Source organism: Polypterus senegalus, chromosome 5 (assembly GCF_016835505.1).
Source record: "Polypterus senegalus isolate Bchr_013 chromosome 5, ASM1683550v1, whole genome shotgun sequence".
NCBI classification, from domain to species: Eukaryota; Metazoa; Chordata; class Cladistia; order Polypteriformes; family Polypteridae; genus Polypterus; species Polypterus senegalus.
In genome coordinates this window covers 165,115,907-165,134,404 of record NC_053158.1, presented here as the reverse complement: position 1 = coordinate 165,134,404, position 18,498 = coordinate 165,115,907, and the positions used below count along the sequence as shown (strand labels likewise).

The 18,498-nt window shown below is 36.4% G+C and overlaps 1 protein-coding gene across 2 annotated transcripts in view; it reads right to left on the bottom strand.

The window, feature by feature from the left end:
* Positions 1-18,498, bottom strand: part of nrp1a (neuropilin 1a) — a 135,004-nt gene that overhangs the window by 60,304 nt on the left and 56,202 nt on the right. For both annotated transcript variants that reach the window (XM_039753568.1, XM_039753569.1), the window contains exons 5-6: positions 8,737-8,892; positions 6,680-6,849 (exon numbers count right to left, since the gene is read on the bottom strand). In XM_039753568.1, the coding sequence (XP_039609502.1) occupies positions 6,680-6,849; positions 8,737-8,892 (326 nt within the window). The remainder of the gene's footprint in view (positions 1-6,679; positions 6,850-8,736; positions 8,893-18,498) is intronic.

Genomic DNA, 18,498 nt, shown 5'->3' with positions numbered 1-18,498 from the left:
TCAGATCCTCAAATGAGTGTCTCCTTAGAATTCCAAGAACAAAACTTAAAAGAAGTGGTGAGGCGGCCTTCTGCTGTTATGCACCTAAAATCTGGAATAGCCTGCCAATAGGAATTCGCCAGGCTGATACAGTAGAGCACTTTAAAACACTGCTGAAAACACATTACTTTAACATGGCCTTTTTATAACTTCATTTTAATCGTAATTTAACTTAATCCTGATACTCTGTATGTTCAATTCATCATAACAACTATTCATGGTGGCTCTAAAATCGGTACTGACCCCTACTCTCTTTCTGTTTCTTTTTCCGGTTTCTTTGTGGTGGTGGCCTGCACCACCTCCACCTACTCAAAGCTTCATGATGCTCCAACAATGATGGATGGATTAAAAGGCAGAACTCTACGTGACCATCATCATCATCAAGCCCTTCCGTGAGAACCCTAAATCCAAAGAGGACTGTTTCATTTATGTTGGGTAGAATGCCCAGAGGGGACTGGGCGGTCTCATGGTCTGGAATCCCTACAGATTTTATTTTTCTCCAGCCGTCTGGAGTTTTTGTTTTTTCTGTCCCCCCTGGCCATTGAACCTTACTCTTATTCGATGTTAATGTTGATTTATTTTTTATAATTATGTCTTTCATTTTTCTATTCTTTAATATGTAAAGCACTTTGAGCTACTGTTTGTATGAAAATGTGCTATATAAATAAATGTTGTTGTTGTTGTTGTTGCTTTGTGCACCAATAAACACACGTTATCGGCAATACACTAATAACCCAATTGTGCTCCACTCACTTAGAATCTGGAACCAATGTAGAAAGCATTTTAAGACGGAGAAGCTTCTATCTGTGGCACCCCTGCAAGAGAACCACCTCTTTCAACCCTCACAAACATGTGCAGTTTTTAATATCTGGAAAAAATTTTGGAATTAACTTGCTTAGGGATCTTTATATAGACAACGTCTTTGCATCCTATGAACAATTACATTCCAAATTTAACATTCCAGCTACAAATTTCTTTTACTATCTTCAAATCAGGAACTTTGTTAAACAGAACCTTCCAGATTTTCCTCATCTTGCACCCTCATCCACGCTGGAAAATTTATTGCTCAATTTCAAGGAGTTAGACTCCATCTCTACAATATATAAAATCCTTTTACAATCCCTTCCTTTCAAAGATCCAAGAGGACACTGGGAAAATGATCTCTCAATTAATATATCAGAAAAGGAGTGGAAAGTAGCAATGCAGAGAATTCACTCGAGCTCCATATGTGCAAAGCATACAATTATACAACTCAAAATTATATATCGAGCACATCTGTCTCGACTAAAACTCTCCAAAATGTTTCCAGGACATGATCCAACCTGTGAACGCTGCAAATTAGCTCCAGCCTCACTAGGTCACATGTTCTGGGCCTGCACCAAATTAACATTATTCTGGACAAACATTTTTAATTACCTCTCAGACAGTCTTGGACTCACAATCCCTCCTAACCCATTAACAGCTGTGTTTGGGGTTCTTCCAGAGGGTCTTAAAGTGGAGAAAGACAAACAAATTGTGATTGCATTCACTACACTTTGGCACGCAGACTTATTCTGATAAACTGGAAAAACCCAAACTCTCCTCTTTTAAGTCAGTGGGAAACTGATGTGTTATATTATTTAAAATTGGAAAAAATCAAATACTCAGTTAGAGGATCTGTGCAGACTTTTTTCAAAACATGGCAGGATCTAATCAGTAATATTTTGAAATAAGTTTATAAAGCACAGAGAATTTGTTGATTTAGGTAGTTTGGCTTGCTCTCTCTCTCAAGGGTGGGGATCGATCTGTTCTTAGCATAATTCTTTTTTTTTTCTTTTTTTGTAAAAATGTGATTGCTATGTATTGATTGTAATAAAATTAATAAAAAAAAAAAAAAAACTGTGGTGGGTTGGCACCCTGCCCGGGATTGGTTCCTGCCTTGTGCCCTGTGTTGGCTGGGATTGGCTCCAGCCCACCCCCGTGACACTGTGTTTGGATTCAGCGGGTTGGATAATGGATGGATGGATAATCATTAAAAAATTAATTATCCTTGACTGTGAGGTTATTGTTGTCCAATTATAATAGTATTGTCTTTACTGTTGTCACGTCTTTTCGTAACGCTACTTGAAATGTAATTTATTCATATACTTGGAACTAATACAAGTCTTATCAATATGAATCACTCAAATTATGGTGTAACACTGGTTGCTACTGTGGCTGTTATTACTTCTGATGCCGCCACTAATTGCATTGCTGCCACCTGCACATTATAAATCAGTAATCATATCAGGTTCTGGTGACATGCTAGTCAGCCCTGAGGCATTAATCCCTGTTAGAGGTGAGATAAAGTTACATCCTCATATGTAAGCTTATGCTGCATGCTACAAGAATGGAATCGGCACTTGCTTTTATGATGAGGGGTATATCAAGATATAAGAAGGTTTTAATGAAGTCACCATTTTTTACATTTACTTGATTTTTTTTCACTTTTAGCTCAAAGGGTGTGATCTACTGTTGCTTTGCCTATTCTTTAATCAGGTAAAGGCAATTGACTTCCTTAAACTTTTTCAGTTTATCACAGTGTTGAGCTGTATTACAAAACAATGTTTTTTCCACTTTTTCTAAAATCATTAAACTAACGTGCTGTCATATGTTTTCCATTACATTGGAGGCCTATTGGATACAGTCATACAAATACAAAGTTCTCCCATCTTGACCCAAGTCTAAATCCTGATGAGTGTCATATGGTTGTAACAGCAGGCCTGGCCAACAATAAAGGTTACAATTTCATTTTACATAAAAATTAATAATTTGACCCAGTATAATGCATCCTCTTTAGGATTTCAATGCTTTGAAGTATTTTGTTAAAACATGAATCATATGGTTTTTTTACCAAAACCAGATGTGCATCCATCATCCTTGATACATCATTAGTCTCTTTAAGGTTAATGCCCAGAATGAATGTAAGATTCTTTTTTTATGAATGTACAGAATCTGTTTAACAATATATTTTGCTTTATTATTATTATTGCGTTATTATTTTATTATAACAGGTTAATAAAATGCATGGATTAATACTTCTTATGTGGGGAGGGGGCTTAAATTGGGGGTCCTCAGTATTCTTTGTCTAATAAAATAATATTAGACAGATAAAAAAGGGGCAAAAATAGGAAGAAACCCCAATTAGCTTGACACCTTACATTAGTTGAAGACAAATAAAGTATTATCTATCTATCTATCTATCTATCTATCTATCTATCTATCTATCTATCTATCTATCTATCTATCTATCTATCTATCTATCTATCTATCTAGACATCAAGACAAGTCAAACAGCCTTTTGTAAGTCATTTTGGATAAAAGCATCTGCTAAGCAAAAAAATGTAAATGTAAATGTAAATCATATGTGGGGGGTTTTTCTTGTAAGGGTGAGTTAGGAGGCACCGGACAAAAAAAAAAAAAAACTGAAATGGTTTCAAAGAGTTCATAAGTAATTAGACAATAAGCTTAAGTCATAAAAGTATTGTCCCAGGTTTTAAAGGAGGTGACTGGCTAGTTTTGTGAACACCCCAACAAATCCTGTTCCCATTTTACAAACAGTCATTTCCTTTGTCCAATCTCGAGTGTTTCAATGTCTCCTTTACAAATGCAGATGAATGATAATCTTAAAGGAAACTGATTCTGTTTTCAGCAATACAAAAGTTTTACTTGCCCAAACCCCCCCATTTCCTTTAAATATACAATTGCAAAAATGTTTGTGCATAGAGTGCGAAGCCACACAGGGAATACTTTAAACAATCTGAGCACTTTTGTCTACTCTTACTTAGTGCTCACTGTGAATTTACCTGTTCTTTGTTAATAACAGAAGTGTGATAATGAGCACTATTTGCCATCATTTCTATACCACAGAAGTTGTACAGGGAAGATATTCTAAACATATTAGTCTAGATTCCTTTCATTAAGTATATATTTTAAAAATTCACGTTTTTATCAATTATGAAATATTAAATGTACAGGTATGTTTCAAGACATATTTTTTAAACATGGATTTTATTTTTCTCTGTGCATGTCTATCTATCTCTGTGCTGTACTGTGCTTTGATGTACAATATCAGCAGAAAATGGATGGATGCTGAATATTTTATACCATATTTTACACACACTGCTCAGGGTTTGTCCTTTACTAGGTTACAAAGAGCTGGAGCCTCTCCTGCCAAGATACTGGAGCTTCAGTGAACTCATAGCATGTTGGGATGAAGAAGAAAACTGGAGAATCCAAAGAAAACCCATACAGACTTGGAAGGAATGTGCAAACTCAACACAGAAAATACCTTAGATGGACTCATCCACGGGAAAAAATAATCAGCTTTCACATGTTGTGGTTTTTGGGGCTATATTTTTAAAAGCAACACATTTTTTGGTTTCTTTTTCAACCCCCCATCCACCGCGTTTTCATCAAATTTTTCATCCATCTGGCATCCCTTCCACTACTTTTCCATTTTTAAGTGTTCTTTACCATTGTAAAATCTCCAAGGGGGAAACCCTCACCCCCAACCCTCACCTAACCCCCGTTGTATTCTGCCACTCTGGAATATGTCTGAGGGGACCAACCCTGACTGGGCATTGATGATATGTACCTAAGCCTCCCACTCTGTCACTATCCCTCGACCCCCTCCAGCCCCCCAACACTGTCATTTTGATTACCTCAGGAATTGGGCTATTTTTTTGAGCAAATTTGCTATTTTTAATTTGTCCTTAGGCTATAAATTTTTAAGGACCTGGTAACCCTGATGAGGAGCACAGCAGGATATTAGGTAGGATGAGATGTTAAACTGTATTATGGGGATATTATAAGTTATTATTAGTTGGAACCAATTTTTTTTACAATGCAATCAAATTATTTGTATTGTTTATTTTACTGTAATTATTTCATTATCCATTAATTATGTAACTAATTAGATTCTCTATTCTGAATGAACTGCACGACAACTCTCATGAGATCAATGTGATAGGCTGTAAAGATGTAAATGCCAAACGCAGAGCTGTTATGCTGTAATGAGTATCACAAATGACCCTGAACCCACTTGTTGATACAGTAGAGAAGTATCATTTCGCTGTGAGAGTACCAAATCTTTATAGCACAGAAGATGTTTCATTATAATTGGTCAGTGCAAGCTAGAGGTGACTAGGTCCACGTATAGACAGATGCAAGTATTCTCCTATTATGTGAAAACCCGCCGAGGTGGTGGTGACTGAGTAGTCAGGGTGGACAGGAAATATTTTAATATTCAGGGGACACAGCTTATTCCAGAAACATCAGAAACAAGGCAATAACCAAAAGTAGATGATCTAGCACAGCGGTTCTCAACCTGTGGGTTGCGACCGAATGACGATTTGCCAGGTGTTGCCTAAGACCATTGGAAATATGGGTTTTGTCTATTCTAATGTGTAAAACTTGTTATTGTACAAATTTTTTCCATTGGTAGTTACTAGTTTTTTACTATAATTGTCATTCGAGGATAGATGTTGCAGATAATTGAATCAGAATAATTTCAAACGCTTTGTCGTAACTTTATTATTTTTAACTGTTTACATTACTGTACATCGAACGGCGTGACGTTACATAACGTCACACCATTGCAGAGATTTACGCACTTCTTCTTCCATTTCCAACAACATATCTTTGCAAAACAGGGTTTTCCAGCTTGTTGGTTATCAAGTCTAAATACAGAAGTAGACTTGTTGCAGAAGATGATCTTCGTTGTGCTCTTGCAAAGGCTGCCCCAAGAATTTCTGATCTGGTGAGAAAGAAGCAGCCTCAACCTTTGCACTGACGTTGGCTTTTTACTCGTACTGTCGCAACAATTTTGTAGCAATGTAGTTTACTGTTGTTATATTAAGACTGTTACCCATGCTACGCCATGCTTTTCACATTTTCACATAAGTATACAACATGAATACAGTTCAATGCACAATGACGAAAAGCAAATAAGCATAAGTCATAAAGACAAAATTAAATTTATTTGTAATTAGAAATAAATATTTCACAATATATAATTACATAGTGTTTGTTATTAATCACTACGCTTTAATTATATTCAATTTATAACAATGAAAATACATCCTGCATATCAGATATTTACATTACGATTCATAACAGTAGCAAGATTACAGTTATGAAGTAGCAACGAAAATAATTTTACGGTTGGGGTCTCCACAGCATGGGAAATTGTACTAAAGGGTCGCGGCACTACAAAGGTTGAAAACCGCTGATCTAGCAGAACACTGCAGGGCCAATTTGGCAAAGAACTAGCTGGTACACCTCTGCAATGAGGGACACCAAGAAACAAACCCAAAGACAGACTGGAATGTGCAGGCTCTGGCATACCTAGGACTCTGGAGTGGAGAGGTAGCACTGCCATTATCAAACCTTTTCCTTATCCTCTATTACCTAAGTCAGGATTCAGCATCAATTTTAAAAACTTACTCAGGGGACCAAGATAAATTTTGTACAAATTTTGTCAATTATTAAGTCAGGTGTTAATGACCCATTTTAAGCCTGTCATTCCAAAATTATTTCTAAAGTTTACTCATTTATTCATGTAAACCACTGATATATAAAAACATAAAGAACCCATTTTAGGCAGTGCTGAGTATCCTACCTGAATCCATTCTTTAGTGTTGTCTGAGGCTGGAGTCCATGCATTCTCACGGTAGTTCAGTCTTGACCTCTCCAGTGACCAGTCTGTATTGTACTGGGAAGAGGCAGTGATCTGATCTGAGGTAATGTCTCCAGATTCCAATCCCAAGGGCTCCAGGCAACTTATCTCCTCTGTTTAAAACAAGAAAAAAAAATCATTCTGAAGAAGCTAATGAGCTCTGTGCCAAAATCAGATGGGATTCCTATAGACATTAAAAAGGATAAGAGGACAGTGGAATGTCCTTAAGATAGCTCTAAGGGAAAAAAAGGAAAACAAAATCAATAGAAGTGTTTTCTGTCTAGACATCCTGTTCATCACACAGAACATTCATTTAATGTTACGGTACGAGACATGGCATTAGTTCATATATTCTACAGAGAGTCAAGAGACTTTTTTGCCTCCACTCTGGTCCTTGCATTTAATAAATAATGGTTGTTTGTAAAATTTAGAACAGAGGTTTCCTTCTTCACCATGCTGCAGTTGTTAGCACAGCTGCTCTGCAGCTCCAAAGACCTGTGTTTGGTTTCTGGCCCACTTACTATCACTATTGGTCTTTCTGTTCTTCAAAATAGGTTTAATTTTCTTGAATTTTTACTTATCCTTCACATCCCAAAGTTGCAAATGTTAGGTTAATAAGCATCTCTAAACTGGCTTGGCATAAGTGAATGAATGTATAAATGTGCCCTGTAATGGTACCACCAAAATAAAGTCATTCTCCAGCATCCATGCAAAGGATAAGATAGGTTCTGAAAATGGAGACAATTCCTACACCCACACTTGGCAGATTTTTTGATTTTCATCCATTTTCTCAACAGGTCCCCACTGAGTCACTTAACTTAATTTTCTGTACTTTGAAGAGTCTGAGGAAACTGAAATATCCATATAAGCACAGGTAGAACCTACATATTTTAAATAGACAGTGAAGGGCTTAGGAATGGAAAATGGGCCTCTGGAACTGTGAGACAGCAGTGCTAACCACATTGTTACCATGCTACCCACTCCTTTTTTATTTTAATATAACCGGCTAACTCATATAACTGATTTAATTTTCCATTCAGTATGATATATTTAAGTGGTCAAATTGTGCTTTATCGTCCATGATTTAGAAATGTCCTATGTGCAATTAGTTGTCACTCTGACTTAACACAATGCCTGGACACCAGAAGATGTAAAATCAAGTTTATGTTTTTCTTTTACGCCATAAGGAAGGATTTTACAGATGGAAAAGATACAAGCAAAAAAAGATAATAACATCTAGGCCCCTCTAGGGTCCACATTAAGTGGTGCTATCAAACAGTGTGTGCAACTGGCCTATTTATTCCCTACACAAAAATTTCTTTTGTGCTATACTCAGTCTTCGTCAGCTTCCTCCAGCGACAGGATTCTCACTCCAAGTTCAATAAATTCTGGTGGTTAGTGACCCTTTAAATACCCAATTTGAGTTCACTTCCAGTGTAACAGCAGCCTTATAAAATTCTACCGGGCCACAGTTGCCTCTAGCAGTCTCTGACTTCATGGCCCTCACTTAACACTACATTTTTGGCCTAACCTTTGTGTTGCTCACTTCAACTAGAAGCCTGCATTCATGGATCTGGAATGGGATGATTAAACATACATTGTAGCATTACTGACATTTTTTCCACATTTATTCAAATGGCTGATGCCTTTTTTGAAGGCAACTTACAACATTTGAGATACAACTGGTGACACAATGTCAGTAGTGAGATTTGAATCCATAACCTTGGGGTTTTAAGTCCAAAGCCTTAACCACCATAACACACTGCCTGCCTAGCAGATATCATCTAGGTATAATGGCTTAATTTAGGTTGGTGGATTGGCATGACTGGAGAAAAATAAGATAAAACCTGCAGTATTTGTAGGAGTATCGGCTTCTCCAATGTCTTTCTAATAAAGTACATCCACTCAAAAACTCATAGTCCAATTGGCAAACAATTTTAAAACATTGTAAAGACTCCAGCTTAAACTAACAAAGAAAATGTGTGGCTTTAAAAACTTACCTTCAACAGTTGACTTTGTAATGACTGTGAAGTTTGCCGAAAAGCCCTCCTTGGCTATGGCATTATCAGTCTGTAAGTAGATGGAGAGGACGCCAGTGAAAGATCGGATTCGTCCTGGGGAGTTCTGCCCACAGTATCGGCCAATAAAGGCTCCAACTAAACAAACAGAAAATAAAGAAAGGGGTTAGTCAAGGTCTTTGTTCCCAATAGATAAAGAAAACTGCAGCATTTATAGTGATGAATTATTTTAAATAAGAGTAGCTGTCAACAAGTTAGACATAGGAAGAACGAATATCTTCAAAGTCTTAAATGGACTGTGGGCTGATTTAGATTATACCAATAACAATCCAATACAATTGCCCAAGTAAATCAGAAAAGTCCAGGGGAATAGTTGGTGGACAAACTGGGCTGCAACATTTAATTTTACAACAAAGAACAAAAAGGGAGTGATGGCATTACATAAATAATTTCGGTGCCTGAGTGGGCTAATCTCCTATAGTAGACTCGGGTCGAAATGTGACGCCTCCTTCCAAAGACATCCATTTTGATAAGGCTCTGACCAGAAGGCATAGTGCCTTCTCATTGGGTGTCTTCTTGGAGTTGCAGTGTGACAAGACCAAATAGTTGGTGACAACGCCATCTCTTGCCCTGCACTATTATTACATGCTTTGATTGAGCCATGAAGGTGATCCTTAGGTACCCATGCATGACACCACATAATGGACTTGTGCCCTGTTCGGGATTGGCTACTGCTTTCAACCTGATGCTTTTGGGGTAGGCATTATAGTGGTACTATGATGGAAGAAGTGGGTTATAAAAATATTTGAAAGAATATTCATTATCATTTTGTTTATAGTTTGGATTCTGCTTTTCACTCTAAACTGGATGTTATTTAATGCACTACTGAGTACTGTTACTTTAGATCACAGTTACTTGTACTATCTGATTGTTACTTGCTCGATCAGCTACAGACTGTATGTTTATAGTAGTTAAAAACTCAGACCCATGGTCCTAACATAAAATGAAAATAGAAAGAAGTTAAAGATAAGGAGCTGTTGATACTTCTTATATTTTCTAAATAGTTATTTTCATAATGTATTATTACTTCTGGTGGATCATCTAGAGCAAGCTGAACGTTTCCATTTAGGCAACACATTCTTTTGTTTTCAGCATTAAAAAATACAGCTCAGCACGGATCAGATTGCTGATGTAACTTTGATAACTACTGGGCTTCAAACAAACATCGATGCAAGGATGTAAAACAATGCTCGGACATATCAACTACTTCACAATCTTCTCAATTGTTGCCATGCATTTCTGTATTCAATTAAGACCAAGATCAAGGTTCTAGCCCCAGTAGTTCGCAAGTAACTGCATGACACATGGACACACCCTGGCATTTTATATATTGATAAAATAATTATATATTTAATCTGATATTGTCGTATATCTATTGCTATTGTTTATTACCTTTGTTTTCTTTATAGATGCTGCACTTGTCATACTACCTAATGTAGTAGATTATTGCTGCATTTTTTGGTTTTTACATCAATGGGCTAGCAACTTCTTGTCATTCTACTGTAAGGAAAAATGACAATAAATTGAATTGAGTTTAATGAGATGAACACAAATAAAAATCTAAATAATTGGTTATGCCAACAGTGTCTCTTGTACATGGAGGCCTACAAACAGACTAAACCCTTATTGGACAGGTAAGGAAATACATTCCAAACCAATCACAATGTGTCACAATAAAGAACATCACTGCAGCTCATTTATGAATGCACATCTGCTTTGGTGTCTCTAAAAATATTTTATCAAGTTTATCATGGTTCCAGGAAGCACACTTGTTGGATACAAGTAAAAATTTCACAGTATTTTGTACACGTACCACTACATATTACTATAAGTTCCCAATAAAGATGCATTCATTTCATTTTCTTAAGGTTACTCCTTACCTTATCCAGACACATATATTAAACTTTCATTCCTCATTCATTAATTTTTAAAAACTGCCCTGAAATATGGTGACTCTTTATACTAACATGTCAGTACGGCTATCAAGTAATCAGAAGTATTCACGGTGAAAACTCAATACCTGGCAAGTTGAATTCCACTCTGGAGATGCGTTTAATCCTCCTCATTCTGTAATAATCTCATCATATATTTTTTCTCATCTCCTCTCTCTCACCTTTTATTGTAATGAACCTACAAATCCTTCTGTATGTTGCACACCATGCCAAGAATCAGCACCAAGTGTTATACAGTGTGATAGCAAGGGGATCAGGGGTCCTCATTTCACAAGCAGGCTTTAATGTAATATTGATCCCAAAGACACAAGGGGCAAAAAACATTTGCAGCATTTTTTTCAAGTTTTCTTTTTCGTCTAAATCTTCTTGTATCACAGCAATGAAATTACAATAACAGCATGTTTTTGTTAAATTGCTCTTAATAGTTACAAGGTTACTAAAAATTCAAGAGTAACATCAGGAACGGAGTGTTTTAAAAATTAAATCGCAAAATCATTTTGAACTTCTCAGACTATGCAAATTCTTTTGTGTTGGTATCATTACTACTATTTTGTCGATTTTGATAATCCTTTGAAAGTAACTATGCAAAATTACATATAGTATCATTATTGTACATATTTTAACCATCACTGCCAGCACATACTTGACTTAACATATTCAAATTAAGGTTTTTTTTTTAGTTCTCTCACATTGGACCTTGTGAGAGTAGAAGTATGGCAGATAACAACTCAAAAAAATTAAAATCTTAGCAGGAATAGTTGAAACATAAGCAAGGCACTCCGCAGGATGGGAAAAAATGTTTCCTGGGTTGATAAATGCCAGCTCCTGTTAATGACAAGACCATAATAAGGCAAAAAATGGATCCATCCTGCAGGCTGGAGATGGCACCGCCGTGGTGGGTGATGTGTTTTCTTTATTCACATTGTGTCTCTTGATATGAGCAGAGCAAACTCTAAATGCCTCAGGATATATGGACATCACTGATCATCAGGTGCCCCTCACCATGGCACCAGTGTATTCATCTGTGAATACTCTTTTTCAGCAGATTGAAGCTCCATGTGACAAGGCTAGTAAAGTCCTGGAATGTTTCCAGGGACATAACAGTAGATTCAACTTAATATGGTGGATTCCCAAGTCATCATGTTTAAGTCTACATGAGATGGGTGGAGATCCACCACCAGCTAATACCCAAAGATTATAGGACACACTATTGTTCATATGGGTCAGCATCCTTGTATTACACCTTTAAAAAATCTTGTTCAGTCATTTTCTACATTTCTCATCCAGTTAAGGGTCATAGGGGCCAGAGGCTATCCCGGCAGCATTTAATGCATGGCAGAAGCCTAACCCCAGATAAGGCATCAGCCAATCCCACACTAGCCAGGTCTATGGTCTATGGACAAAGGTGTGGCAGCCTGCCATCTAAAGGGTTGAATTTGTTGTCATGTTCATCTCCTGTTTTGTTTTAATTTGCAGGATGAAGATCAACACAATAAAAGTTACTGCTAAAATTACAAGTTATTTACATATGCACACAAAACATTGTTTTTTTAAGCTTTGGCAACTTAGTTTAATTTATAAAATAACATTCACAAAGTTGCTTAATCTAATTCACTGTTGCAAGGGAGCCAGTGATTACCCCAGCAACATGGGACACAAGGATACATTCAGGGATAGGACCCAGTCCATTGCAGAGCCCATTCTAATGCACACCCATAGATACACAGAGCTAATATGGAATAACGAGATAACCTAAGAAAACTGGACAACCCTGTGGAAAATCTCTGCAGACACAGGGAAAATGTGCAAACTCTACACAAACAATGAATGGGCAAGATATATGAATAACACAAACCTGATGCACTCATCACTGTGCCACTATGCTGTCATACACTTCCTTATTAATATATTAAATATATAGAGTCTCTGGTCTTTGTCTGATTTTGCAGGTTGCATATGTAGAGTATGTGTATGAATGTCAGTAATTTATTTTTCTATTCAAACAACACACAAGCTTTTTTCACTTAAGACAGGAAAACAATGCCAAGTTCTTTAGGCTGATTAAAAGAAATACCAAAGCAAGAAAACTCTTTCATATTCTTTTCAGTACACTAAAAGCCCCTGTTTGAAAGGAATCTCAGAAATGTATTTGGTAGAAGAAAACAGGAACTGTCACTCCAATGGTCAAAAAAAAAAGAAGATAAAAAGTGTTGTCTACAAAGAGGAGGTCAGCTACACGACTTTAAATAAATCCCCAAACAGCTTTATCAGACAACACGACCCCGCTCGCTTTACCCAGATAACATTTCAGCTGCTCCAGAGAGGGGAGCGGTGATTGGGCGCCTACTTCAGTGGTTTTGTTTTGACTTTCCTTATGTAGCCTGTCCAGAAACCCTTGTTGGTTAAGGGAAGTGGATGATTTCAGATAAGAAATACTCCCAGAGAGTTAATGAGGTGTTTGTCAACACAAGTTTCCTTTCATTATTTTCAGAGTTCAATGCAACTTTCTTTTGAAAGTACAGCATATGAAGTTGGCTATAGGCCATTCTGCACAAATGTACAGTATATGCCAGACACCCTCCTTTCTAAATTAATAATACAATTTTTTCTAAGGCTGGACACTTTATTGGCTGGCCTTTTGTATTTTGTTGCCATGGGACAATGTTCATTTTAGCAATGTCCTACACTGTACATTTTCAATGGGCTTTTCCTGGTAAGAGGTGTGGCGACCGCAGACTGATTTGGTCAGACTAGGCTCCCCTAGTACAGGGAGCAATCTCTAGCAGCTCCTGTGGAATTCCAGCAGATATAATCTCTTCAGCAGACCCTCTGTCTAAGGTGTTAAACAAAACAAAGGTTGTTAGTCCTTTGTTTATTTGTATTTTGTAAATTAATTTCTAGTGTCTTTGGATGCATCACTTAGTGAAGCGAAGTGCATACCTCCTTTTACTGGACGAAGATGTCCAATATTTTTCTCCCTACTTCTAGGCACAACTATCAGGGATGACTGACTTTAAATCATAATGATACAGATAGATAGATAGATAGATAGATAGATAGATAGATAGATAGATAGATAGATAGATAGATAGATAGATAGATAGATAGATAAAACTTTGTGACAACACACCAGTAATAAACAGTCGTTGAGTTGTTATGCCTCACAATTTAACTCCTATGTTGAGACAGCAGTCATGATTTATATATTTTCAATTTTCAACAATGTAAAGCTCAGGAAAAGTGATCACGAACCTTTTGAAATGTCACATTTAGTATATGAAGCAGTGTGCATAAGCAAGGCAATAGCATTCAAGCAGACAGAAATTTTCATCTGATGAGGAGGTGAAAATAGCTATACTCACTTCCTTAAAGACAATGTAAAAATCATTATTGCATGTCTCTGAGAAGTCTGTAGAATGTGGAGGAAGCAACTTTAAAAAAAGAAAATGACCCCAAACCTAAGAAAAATGATATAGATAGATAGATAGATAGATAGATAGATAGATAGATAGATAGATAGATAGATAGATAGATAGATAGATAGATAGATAGATAGATAGATAGACAGAATTGAACCTAAGACATTATGCTAATCAGTATGTCTGAATAGTAAAAAAAAAATTAACTGTTAAGTTAAAGGGGTTTTCCTGTAGCCCTAGAAACTTTCCACCATTTTTTAGTGTGTGGCGGTGATGTCACTGCAACACCCACTATAACTGGTGTTCTTTTTAGCCCAATTAAATATGTATGTGCATTATGTAAATATAGGTTATTTATATACTTGGTGTAAGAGTGTGTGCTCAAATGTGCTTAAATGAATAAAAACGAGCACCTGATTGCGAATAAAGAAAAAGGATGAAAAAGAGGTATAGCCTCTTCTTGGCTTTCAGAACATAAGGTTTTCATAGTCCACCTTAGTTTATAACAGCTCCGTCCAGCAGTTTGCCCAGGAATGACTGACTGAGTCATGAAGATCCATTTAGGAAGAGATGAAGCACCAATTGTAGAGATTGTGTAGAGACACAGTGCTTTGTAAAGATACAGTATGTGAAGACATGCAGTATCTATTAAACTTGGAGATATTCAAATAGAATAAATGGAGAAAGCCCATTTGTAGAATCTGAACGGTATGAAGGTACAATAAAATAACCATGAGGTAATCCAAATGGCCAGGCTAAATGGAGCTCTGCTAGTAGAAGCAACGAAAATCTAAGTTATGAGACCAAACAGGGATGACAGATATCTTAATTTATATATAAAATGCATAACACAACACATTAAAATGTGAATATTGGGAGATTCAAGTTAATTTTTCCATTTATATTTCGCACTGACCTGGCATTGAACTTAAGTGACAACTCCACCTCATCTACAATTGAGAATTATTTGCTACATTAAAGAAAGGTCCATCTAGTGTGACAGGAAATATTGATTTTTTTGTATACAAGTTTATTGATTTTACAGATTTCATTACATGAATAAAATATAAGTGAGCAAAAACACAATTTAAGACCTTATTCAAAACTCTTCTTTTTATCTACTCTAAGATTACTTATTACGCCACCACCAATACAATATCTGAGGCAGGATATTAGAATAAAAAAACGACCCCTTTTATCCTATTAGATACCCAGTTAATCAAAGACTAATTGTGTGTACTGATCTTTGCACTGTTATACCCCATTCCGCCGACACTTCACACAACAGGGCTTCACTATGATAATGTTCATCAATAAGATTAAATTTCAGCATAAATGAAACCTTTTAATGGTACATTAAAGTAAGTAAGATAATTATTGATTTTAGGAGAGACAGCACACTTAGCATTGTACACTTTCAGACATCTATCTGTTGCAAATTGAATTAAAAACCTTATTAGAATACACTATAAAACAATACGTCCAATCAGTTTTCTCCTCCATTTATGACAAACGTGGGGAGCCAAAGACTTTACTAGTGGCACCCAGTGTGAGGTAGGAATCAAATGCAAATGGGAAGCAAGCTAATCTCTTAACTGTTTAGGTATTAAGAAACAATATATAAACTCTGCACACATAATGCATTGTGTTCATACTGTAGGTTGCTCCTAATTACTAACTTTTAGAAAAACCGTAACCTAGGATGTTGTGCCCAACTTATTATAATTTTGGGATAGGTTTTCTGCATTTCATTATCCTGGTATAGAAATTGGATTCCAAGAATTAATTTCCATCAGCAGGAGCAATAAGCACTGTGTAATTTAATCTGTCAGTGGAAGCTCCACAGGTAGGTAAATGTCCAAATTGTTTTAACCTGGATGCAGCTGTAAAGTCTACAGTAAGACAAAGTAATTATGGTCAAAGTGTACTCCATAAATACTAAGTTCTTTTTCAGCAGCAAAACTAGAAAAAACAGTGCAAATAGATAAGTGGCCATGGCTGTAGTACTTTGGTCTTAACCAAAAGGGTAAAGAACTTCAAATAACATTCCTTTCGTATCAGGGAAGAAAACTAATAGACGTGTGATCCTGAGAATGCTGCTCAACATAGCAGGCTTTAGTCCAGTATACTTTTTAAACGATCTGGGAAATCCAACCAGTATCTTCACCCTTTGTCTGAAATTATTTTAAGAGCATGGGCCTCATGACATTAATCAAGACTTTCTTTAAGTCATTCAAGACTAATCCTTCTGAGATTCTAATCTTACTGCTTACTTTCTATAACTGACATTTATCTATTAATGGCTAGATATCACCTTGGACTACCTTATGTCTGCCACCAGAACTAAATATCTGGTCAAAGGTAATCAACATTATTGATATTACACCTAACATTTTGGTCATCATTTATTCTTTTGTGTCTCATGTGCCATTTTCCTCAATGTAAACATTGAACTACGTCTTATGATGCATCATCTTAATCTAGAATGCCTGCATTCATTAAGCATTTGACTAATGCCTGTGTTTCTTTTGAAGATGATGAAGGACAGATTACAGACAGCATAAAAATGATGCATCTTCATTTGGAAGTATGTGAATAGCTGATTGTGCTACTGCAAATTGAGTGGCTTAACAAACAGTTCAGAAAATACCATCTTGGACTCCAAATGCAAACCTAATTTGTCAATTCAATATTTTAATCATAATTGATGTTTCAAAACCAGGCCTTACATGTATAAACAATACAATACAATTTATTTTTGCATAGCCCAAAATCACACAAGGAGTGCTGCAATGGGCTTTAACAGACCCTGCCTCTTGACAGCCCCCCAGCCTTGACTCTCTAAGAGGACCAGTAAAAACTCCCAAAAAAAAGCCCAGTAGAGAAAAAATGGAAGAAACCTCAGGAAAGGCAGTTCAAAGAGAGACCCCTTTCCAGGTAGGTTGGACGTGCAGTGGGTGTCAAAAAGATGGGGTCAATACAATACAATACAATACACAGAACAAAACAAATCCTCAATACAGTATACAAATAAAAAGTTTAGAAGTACGTAGCAGAATTTAACAGTAGATGATATCCCATAATATGATTTTCAAGTTAAATCCTTCAAACTATGTCATAAAATCAATTCAAAGTTAAACAATAGCATTATATACAAAGGTTTTACTTAAGTGAGTGTTGCAAAATAACAAGTACTGAGACAATAACTCACATGTCAAGGGCTCAATTATTTTACTGATGCTTACTGTACAGGCCACATAAATCTGTGTTTCACTGAGAAATGGTGGCAAAGCTGATGGCTACTCTATATGTACTGTAAAGAGATATATATAAGGTTTGCTATCTCAGATCTAAAGAAGCTTATAGATAGAATAATAGGTCCCTCTCTTTTCTACAAATGTTTTTTTCCGTAGAGATTTAGGGAATGAGAGTCAGTTATTAGACTCAAGGCAGGAATGGATCCTGAATGGGACACCATTGTGGGGCACACTCATGCTCAGTGCCATGTACTGATCTAATTTAATGTAATTTTTATATATGCCTTAAGGAGAAACCAAAAGTACCTCGAGAAAACCCTATGTGAACAAGAAGATTATGCAATATCCATCAACAGATGTTAAGAACCTTTTGCAGCCTGCCTTTGTGGCGAGAAATAAGTGGGTTCAATGGAAAATACACAAACATCCAATGGAAAGATGGATAACCTAATACTTATAGGGGAGACTACCCTTTGTCCAATAATATACATAATACAAATAATTTGAAATGTGCATACTTGGCAGAAACGACTACAACTGTTGTAGTGTTTAGGAAGATAACAGAGACATGCTGAGGCTTTGTACTATAGTTGCCAGGAATCCGACAAATATTTAGAAGAAGGCTGTCAGAGCATGTAATCAGATCCCAGAGATAACAAATCATTGCTACATTAACAGATGAGCAATGTGAAGAACACTAATGACATGAACCTTGTTGATAGACTATCTCTGTTTCTACTTCAGTGTGGTGTTGTGTAAGAACATTTGCTATAAATGCTATAAAATTCAAACTAAATGTTTGGCTTCTATTTGAATATACCTCAGCCATCCCCAGGTATAATGTGACTTTAAAATGGCATCATAATGGGCCCCACACACAGTGCTTGATGTGCGTATAGGAAGGGGCGGCTCTGATTCTGTAGTCTGATGGCTTTTAGAGCCTGCTAAATAATAAAAAATACAACCCTAAAACAGATAATGGACAACTTTTATATAAGAAAGAGAACTTTAAAGTTGTGTTCTGTACACCATAAAGCATCTGTCAGTCGTGATGTC